The sequence below is a fragment of the Eulemur rufifrons genome, chromosome 6, assembly GCF_041146395.1.
Source record: "Eulemur rufifrons isolate Redbay chromosome 6, OSU_ERuf_1, whole genome shotgun sequence".
Lineage (NCBI taxonomy): Eukaryota > Metazoa > Chordata > Mammalia > Primates > Lemuridae > Eulemur > Eulemur rufifrons.
The window spans coordinates 69,492,127-69,501,224 of NC_090988.1; the positions used below are offsets into that span (position 1 = coordinate 69,492,127).

At 47.5% G+C, this 9,098-nt stretch overlaps 1 protein-coding gene across 2 annotated transcripts; it reads right to left on the reverse strand.

The window, feature by feature from the left end:
- Positions 1-7,791: 7,791 nt before the first annotated feature.
- On the reverse strand, positions 7,792-8,892 carry LOC138384293 (periphilin-1-like). 2 transcript variants are annotated; one of them, XM_069469701.1, is made up of 2 exons: positions 8,823-8,892; positions 7,792-8,657 (listed from the first exon to the last, which is right to left on the reverse strand). In XM_069469701.1, the coding sequence occupies exons 1-2, from the start codon at positions 8,890-8,892 to the stop codon at positions 7,792-7,794; spliced, it is 936 nt and encodes a 311-aa protein (XP_069325802.1). The 2 variants fall into 2 exon arrangements, with proteins under 2 accessions (XP_069325802.1, XP_069325801.1); XM_069469700.1 differs by having other exon boundaries at positions 7,792-8,892.
- Between the last annotated feature and the right edge of the window lie 206 nt (positions 8,893-9,098).

Consider the following 9,098-nt stretch of genomic DNA (forward strand, 5'->3'; position numbering starts at 1 on the left):
GGCTGTTTTCTTTCTGTTTTGTAAATGTCTGCCATCCAGCAGCTTCTCAGCAGGCCCCTGGAGCTCTGGATTGCTCCACACCTGAGAAATTTGTTACAGAAGCCCAAAAGAAGGCAGATTTCAAAGTGTGCGCTGTTTGTTTTTCTTCTCACCTCCAGTCATAATGCTTTGTTTGCAACACAATAATTGTTCCACGGCCAGTGATTCCTCCATCATAAACACAAGAATACGACTCTGGGAGCGTAGTGAGCACTAGAAGACGACAGATTGTTCAGGCATGGCCTTTCCAGCAGGCTGGTCCTAACGTCACAGCCGGTGCTGTTCCATGCCCGCTCTGCCCACCCCTCCTCTTCCCGCCCACACTGGCTGCCCAGCCCTTACCCTGCTGTCAAGCTGGGGCCCAGGCCGAAGCCCAAACCCGAAGGAAGCTGCACAGAAACATCCAAATGCTGCTTATAGCTGAGAAACCTCAGTCTAGCTCTGGAGCTTGCCATGGGGATGAGGAAGGTCAGTGCCCAGTCCTGGGCAAGAACTGCCAGGCTCTGTACGGGCACCTGGGCCCGCACCCCATGGTGCAGAATACACCTTGTGGGGTGCCTGTGGGCACCGAGTCTCTGTGAACACTCAGCCTGCCATGCAGGCCTCGTGAGTTGTCTGTGGCTACCTGGGCTCCGTGCAGGCCTTGGGGCCTCAGTACAGATGCCTGGGCCTCTGTGTGGGTACCCACGCCTCTCCGTGGGCACCTCGGCCTGCGGGCATGCTGGATCTCCATGCGCCTGCAGGTGATGCCTTGATAACACCGTGGCCTGTGAGAGGACGCTGGGGCTGCAGTCTGGGCTCCAGCCTTCCAGAGGCCTTTAATCCCCTGCCGTTCCAGGAAAGAATGAAGAGGTTCCTCCCAGCCCTGGGATAGTCCAAAACCTTGGAAGGGAGGTTGGTCTGGCACATGGTGGCAGGTGGATGATGAAATCCATACAGAGAAAGTCAGCTTTCCTTTCAGGAAAAGAGGCCTTCTCCCCCAAGGGCCAGGCCTCAGCAGAAATACCCCAAACTTTGTCTCTGTCCTCTTTCTCTTCCATGGCTCTTCTCTCTCCCGCCCAGCCCTGCCTCTCTCCTCTCTTGGTTGGACACCCCTCCCCCATCTTGTCTTTCCTTTCTGCCTTAGTCCGTCTGTGTTGCTAGAAAGGAATACCCGAGACTGGGTAGTTTATGGAGAAAAGAGGTTTATTTGCTCACGGTTCTGCAGGCTTATGAGAAGCGTGGTGCTGGCATCTGCTCAGCTTCTGGGGGCTCCTCAGGCTGCTTCCACTCCTGCAGATGGTGAAGGGGCCCAGGTGTGTGTGCAGAGATCGCGTGGTGAGAGAGGAGGAGAGATGGGTGCGGGGGAGCACCAGGCTCTTTTTAACAGCCAGCTTTCAAGAGGACTAAGAAGAGTGAGAACTCACTCACCCCAAGGGAGGGCGCTGACCTTTTCATTAGGGACCTGCCCCCATGACCCAAACACCTCACATTAGGCCCCATGTCCAACACTGGGGGTCACATTTCATCATGAGGTTTGGGGGAACAAATATCCAAACAGTAGTACTCTCCTTCCCTCTTTCCTCGTCCTCTGCTTTTATCTTTTCTCCTTTTTCTTCTCTTCCTTCCCTTCCTCACCCCATTCCCTATCTGTCCCCGTGTCTATGTCTTCTGTTGTCTGTTTTCACTGTCTTTCTCTGAGTCCACTTCCTCTCACATCTGCCGAGGCTCCTCCCCAGGCTGCCCAGCAGGCCCGGGAGCTCACAGGACCGCTGGCATGGCTGCCCCGGCCAGGCGAGCTGCTGTCCTGCCCTGGTTCCCACCCGGGTCACTGCCCAGCACACGTGGAGTTGTGACCAGTCGCCAGGGCTCAGTGCACTTTTGGACCTGTGGGCACCAGTGGCCCCTTTGGAAGCGCGTTTCCTTTACAGATAACGAGCGCTTGCAGGAAGGAATTGCAAAACTCTGAGTCTGAAAAGAAGAGAAATCTTGAACCTAAAACTGGGGTGGTATGATGACCTCACCTGGGGTAGCAAAACACCAGCCCTGACCACTGACCCCACCTCATCCTCCAACACACGCTGCCCTCCTCCCAGGGCTGGGGGGAGGGGATGCTGAGTACAATTTCCAGGTTCCTGTCTACAAACGATTTACCCCAGAGGGCCGCAGGGCCACGCTCACTCAGTACACCACGCCCTCCTACATGGCTAGCTGGATCTCCCAGGCTCAGATTTACTGCTCTTAGAAGTGTTCCTCTCTTCCTCATCTGCCAGGCAGCCCAGAGTGTAGGGAGAGCCCAGCTTGCCATGCAGAGCCAGACCAGGGGCAAATCAACTGTCTCCAACCCCTACAACAAGGGGCAAGAAAGCATCATGAAACTTGATGGGACAGAGATAATTTCCTTTTTCAGGACTCCACTGGGGGAGTAACATAGACATGCTTTGATAAACCACTTTAAGTGGGTGGAGGTGGTGAGAACTCCCAGGCACCTTTGCTGGAATAACAGCAGGTGAGCGCTGCCCCCTCACCTGGGAAGCAGGGTCGGGTCAATTGAGGGGAGGCAGGTCTGGGCCAGACCTGACCACCTGGACAAAGAAGCTGAGCCCCTCCCTGGCCTCCACCCCAGTCTTTGCCTTATGGGGCTCAGTCTGTAAATGACTACAGAATATCTGATTGAAGCAGCAACTAATTACCAGGCTCCTAGGATCCTCTAGACCTCAGTCCCCTGTCCCCAGGCCCTCGGCCAGGCCTCCCTTTCTGCATCTAAAGAATGTGGGGCTGGACTTCATGAGTCTGACCTGCAGCGTCAGTCTGAGTCTGTGCTGTGATTCACTCTGAAACCACAGCCGAGTGCTAGAATTGGAAGCTCTTCCTGTACATTTTCATGATGGTTCTCTTGGGTTTGCTTATCCCTTAGTCTCTCTGACTCTGGCCTAAAAGAACTAGGCCACGATCTAATGATCAAAGCAACTGGTGCAAGACAATTGCTTTGATTTGCTGTAGGCTTCAAATCTGGATTATCAGTTGGCTTTCTAATTAAGCCTCTCTGAGCACAGGATTTAAAAACTCACAGGTATCAGGGCCCTTAAAATCACCAGTCCTTCCTGGTCTGTCTCAAGACTCCTTTTCTATAAAAAATATTTTATAACACCCTCTTTACTGTCCTGAAATTCATAAATAATATAAACCACTTATGTACATGATTTTTAAAAATTATTATAATGTTCTCATTATATAGGAGACATAAAAAGTAATTTATGGTAAAATAACATATTTTTAGCATGGAAATGTTTGGGTGCAGCCCAACTAGAGACATAATAGTCAAAAGCCTGCATCTACACGTAGAATCATGTATATTCCTATACATAGAATCATCCGCATGATGTAGATACCTATCCATAGAATCATATACAAGATTCTGTGACTATGCGAGCTCCAAATGCACATGGACACAGGAGTGTTGTATTGGTGACTCAGATACCATGAGCAGTGTTGGTTTTTCAAAATGGGTTCCCAAAGAGTTTAAACAACTCTTGGCCTAAAAAAAGAAAAAAGTAATCCAGCAATTTCACCTCTACGTATATGCCCAAGAGAACTGAAAGTATATGCCCACGCAAAGGCTTGAGTAAGAATGCTCACAGGAGCATTATTCCTGAGAGCCACACCTGGAAGCAATCCAAATGGCCATCGCCTGGTAGATGGATAAGCACATGAGGCACACGGCTGTGGAACACTGTTCAGTGATAAGAAGCCAGCTAACGACACATGGTACAGACACGGATGAACCTCAAAAACAGTCTGCCAAGTGAAAGAAGAGAGACACAAGAGACCATATAGCAAATGATTCTACCCATGTGAAATTTCTAGAAAAGACAAATCCATAGACACAGCAAGCAGATCAGTGGTTGCGCGGTTGGGGGTGGGAGCAGGAACGAACTGCACACGGGCACAAGGAAGCTGCTGAGGGGGAGGGGTATGTCTGGAACTGGACTGTGCTGACAGTTACTGGATTGATTAAACACTGTATCGCTTAAAAACAAGTGAATTTTAGGGTATGTAGATCATACCTCAATAAAATTGAAAAGCTGTGTGTCTCCCTTGATGTACACGGCAATTCCATTTTCAAAAGCTCCACGTACATTGGTATTGTAAAAGACAACTCCTGTTCATATTTAAAGCAGAGCTGGTTCTTAGCTGACCAGAGACAGATGATAATTAACAAGTTTTCTGCCCATGTGAGTGTCCAGTAGCATGTGTGACAGTTGTATAGGATGTGGGACGGTTCTTCACTGTGGGGAGCTGTCCTGTGTGTTGGAGGATTGTCTAGCAGCCCTGTCTCCTGCCCGCTGAATGCCAAAAGCAACCTCCAGTCATTGTGACACCGAAAAATGCCCCCACAGGTTTCCAAATCATCCCTAGGAAGTGGTTTCTCCCCTACTGAGAATCCCCTGATATGGTCCAACAGCACATGGGGAAACTGAGGCCAGGTGAGGGGCAGAGGTGCTGAGGGTCACAGTGAGCCAGTGCTCATCTAGATTGAGCCCAGACGTCCTAAGTCACAGTTCAGAGCTCCCTGGCCCATTGCAGGCCTTTTCATCCCTGCTTTTCTTCCTCTCCAGACTTCTCCATCATTCTTGTACCAGACATCTAAACAGCTCAATGTCATTCAGAGTTCTGGAAAAGGCAGGCAGGAGGCCAGAACTTGTTGGTGTTATACTGACGCATGAAAGCCACTCTCAGGGGATTCTGTGAGTCCCAAATACGAAGCTGTGGTGAGGTATGGGCCCAGGGAGGTCACATACCCACCGTGCAGTTCCAAGCTCTCCTCCCCTGGCAGACAGTGGTAGTTGATATCGGTGCATGTCCCTTCTGAGATTAGATGCAGCCTCTGCCTCCTTTTCAAGGCAGCCATTGTCAATTACCTGAAATTTGCAGAAGAGACAAAGTTACCATCCTGGGGTGCTAGGTCCAAAGAAAGGAAACAGGCTGGGTGCAAGTCAGAGACAAAGGACCTACATTAGTCCAGAAAGTTCACCCAGGAGAGGAGGAGAAGGCCTCAGGGTGTGATAAACAAAGGAACAGACAAAAATGAAAGACCAGATGAGGACATTGGAAACAGAGTTCCAGGCGTTAGTTCAGACAGATGGGTCCTCAGAGAGCAGATGCTCAGACGAATGACCACTGGTAGAAGGACAGGGACTGTCTCTCCTGGTTTTATTGCTACCTCTCATCAGAGCCCAAGGGGGTATGAGATGCTCCCCAAAGCGAGGCTAGAATCAGCAGGCCTCTGAAGCTGAACTCACAGCCAGGGCTTTTCGGAGAGTCCTTGACCCTAATTAAAGGAGTTTAACCTGGGCCCAAGGTGTTCCCCAGCACAGCTGGGAGTGGCCACAAGAACAGGTTTCTCTCAGAGGCAACCTGGACAGACTTACATAATGTCTAAGATTTGAGACACTAGACTCTAGCGGCCAAGTACACAGACTTTGGAATGAGACATGCATTTGGATCCCACCGTTACCAATTACTAGCTTTGTGATTCTGAGCAAGTTGCTTCTCTGAAGTCGTTTTTCCCATCTCTCCACGGGATTCACTGCATGTTGTGAGGATTATACGAATGCAACTTCATTTGGGTCTTCATCCTCTATTCACCTCTTCCCCTATTTGAAAGTAACCTGCATCCCGAGCTCCAGGGATAGGCCAGGATTGATCTAACCAATCAGGATGCTCCCAGCCCTGTTGCTACGTGGATTTGTGCGGGGATGAGTTACCTAGGCTGTGCCAATCAACATGTGAGTTCCTCCTGGTTAGTTCAGTTTGGTTCAGTCCGAGTAAAGCTCAGAAATGTTTGACCTTAGAGGGTGCGCCTCTCCCCCTTCGCTTTCTGTCCCCCTTCCCCTCCTACGCTTCCTCTTAACTACGAATGAGGAATCACGTGGCAGCAGCATCTGCCAGCAGCTGTTTTGCATCCATGAGTAACTCCAGGGCAGAAATGCCAACACCTGGAATAGGGCAGCGCCAATCACAGAGAAACCAAGTCAGAGCCCTCATCCAGCCTTACCCTGTCCGTAGATGTTTTAAGCAAAATCTGAGTTGGGCTTTGTCTTATTTAAAACAAAGAGTTAGCACGCATAATTCTTCAATAAATGCAAGCAATCAAAACTGTTAGCATGATAACCATGGGGATTATTAAGTGAAGCCCAAAAGAGGGTTCGACGTTTTCAACACATGATACAGTAACAACTTCTTAATGGTATTCATTTATTTCACCAATTCAAACAAATTAATTCAACAAATAATTATGGAGTTTCTACTACGTGACAAGCCCTGTGCTAAGTGCAGGGTTATGGTAATTAGACAGACATGGTGCTGCCCCCTCAGAGCTTAGCATCTAGAAATTACCTAAGACATGGAAGTGTGGTAAGTGTCAAGATAGGGGAACTCTAGCAGGAATGGCTAAATGTACTAACCCACTGGCTAAAAAGCCTCATTCCATCCCCACACTTGAGAGGTCTCCTCACTAAGCTGAAAAGGGAAGCCTGCATGCTCACAAATACGGGCATATTTAAAAGGAAAATCTTGCAAAATGATAGTGCATGCAGAAAATCTATACCAAAGTCATATGATTTTCAGTGTGACATCAGGATTTACTGTTATTTCTTTCTGCCTCACACGACTGCAGCCAGGTATACCTTCTTCACCTTCCTCTACCTCCTCACCTTCATCTATCCTTCAAGACCCTCACAGAAACTCCGTAAGAGGCTCCCTGGCCAAGGGAGATGCTTACTTTCTTCCTCCTGGGACCTTGACTCTGTTTTCCTTGACATCTCACCCTTTGTTACTTGTTTAGTTACTCTGGCTCTCCCGGCTTCCAGCTGCCCACCCTGCCAGCTGACCATCACCTTGCCTTGCCCTGCAGGGTGCGAGCTCTTTTAGTTTGTACTTATCTCTATGATTTTCAACCTATTACTCTATCCTAAAGGCTCTCTTTATACCCACCTATAGTCCCACTTGCCTACAGGTGGCACGGATTTTGAAGATAATTCAGTTAATTCCTGGCCCTTAGCCTATATGTGCCTGGTATCTAAATAAATTCCTATATTACCATAATGGGGATAGTGTCTTCTCCTGACTCAAAAGCTTTATTTCAAAACAGAAAAAAAAAATGCTGCATTGCTATCTCATCTTCCCCAGGCTTGCCTTTTCTTTTATTACTTTTTTTTTTTTTCCTCTCTGGTACCAAAGTATTCAGTTTATTATGACAGTACACTTTAACATATTAAAAGTCACAAAACCTAAGAAAAGCAAGCAACAAGTCAATAAAATCACAACTCAGAATTCTAACAGTTTCACATGGTACCATTCACTATGAAACACAAATAGACCACTAATGTTTAAGTGGAATGATCTCTAGCCTGTAAATTACACTCCTGTGACCAAATCATTATGTACTCGGAAGACTACAGAAAATGAGTGGGCACAGAAAGCTGTTCTTCAGGACTGCTTTTTCAAAGCTTGAAAAATTAATTGACCCATCATTTTAGGGGGTGAAGTGGGGGGTGGGCGGGAAGATGTGTATGAATTAGGAGGCTTTACATGTAGGAAAAAAATCTAAAATATTTTAAACAGACTATTTTAAATGTTTATTTGATACTGGAAGTGTGGTCAACTATCAAAGTATTTCTCTTCATCACAAAAATTCCATATATTAAGGATTTACGCAATCTAGGGGGGCGGGGAATCTAGAAACTTTTTTTTTTTGCCTGAGCAAGAAATCTAAAAAGGCGCTCCAGAATCTTGAGTAGAAGTATCATACTCTGCAATAAAATGCTTGAGTTCCTCAACACACCGCTCACCTATTTCATGTAAATTCTGCCTCAGTGCAAACTGTATAGACTTTTCTAATGAAGGATCTTTTTCAGTCAGCATTTTCACCACCGTCCCGAAAGTTTCACAGTCTTGTCGGTAAACCTGTTCAATCTCTTTGGTTTTTGATGCTATTGCTTTAGAGCGACTGGTTAGCTGACTGTCTTCAAATAACTCTATGCCATCTGTTGCATTTGACTCAGGTTCTTCTGGCTGCTCAATGTACGATGGTGCCGTGGATCCCGCCTCATCCTCAGTAATTTCAGCCAAGTTACTTTCACCTGCCTTCTCTAGCTTTTCAGCAGCCCGCTTGCCGGCAGCCTCAGCAAGTTCTTTTTCAGTTAGCCTACTGGGTTTGTCTAACAACTTTGATGGTGGAACTGCTGAAGAACTTGAGGGTAAAGTCTCTCTTGATGTTTTCAAAGACTGTACAGGCCTCTCTTTATCTGTTTTTGGCTTTCTGTTATTCTGCCATTTGTAGGAGGCACCAGCAGGCATGGACTTTCTATATTGAGACTGGAGGAAAGAGTATGGTTTGCTTCTTTCTGGAGAGTAGGTTCTACCACTGACACTGGAGCCAGATCTGCAGTGTGGAGAATCCCTTCGGCCTACAGGTGATTTTCTGAAAAGCGGATTATCCCTTTTATGAGGAGACCAGTATGTCACATAATGGGAGTAGAAGCTTTTTCTTCTAAAGCCATCTCTCGTGTCCCTGTATTCAGGCTGTCGGCTTGTAGAATGATGATCTCTTGCCCATCCATAACCAGATTCATCTCCTCTGTGAGGTGGACCCCTTCTTTGATCATGAGAAAAACTGTAGCCCTCGTCATATTCTCGGTAATCAACATGACTGTCATATCTATTGTAGCTTCCTTCACCAGGTCTGTCTAGCAGTGGTGGTTTCTTTGGCACAGAATTAACTACTCTATGGTAGCCATCACTGGGGTGACTTCCAGCAGGTACTCGTTCTCTTGGAAGTCTTTCATAGTCATATCGTCCCTCAGACCACATTTCCTCTCTTCTGTAAACCACGCAAATCCTCCCTGCAGAGTGCTGGGGAAAGCTGTTCTCCAGGAGGGGTCTCATTTGAGGCACTCTGCTACAATGCCACCCAGGAAAGGTACGGCTGCTGGCCATTGTGCACTGCAGGAACCTGGTGCCGGAGAAGGGACCTATTACATATTTTTAAAGCAAAAAATAACACATTTAAGTGGACA

What these genes read in the sequence shown, in the direction of transcription:
- LOC138384293 (XM_069469700.1), bottom strand. Translation starts at nt 8,892, where the DNA reads ATGTGGTCTGAGGGACGATATGACTATGAAAGACTTCCAAGAGAACGA.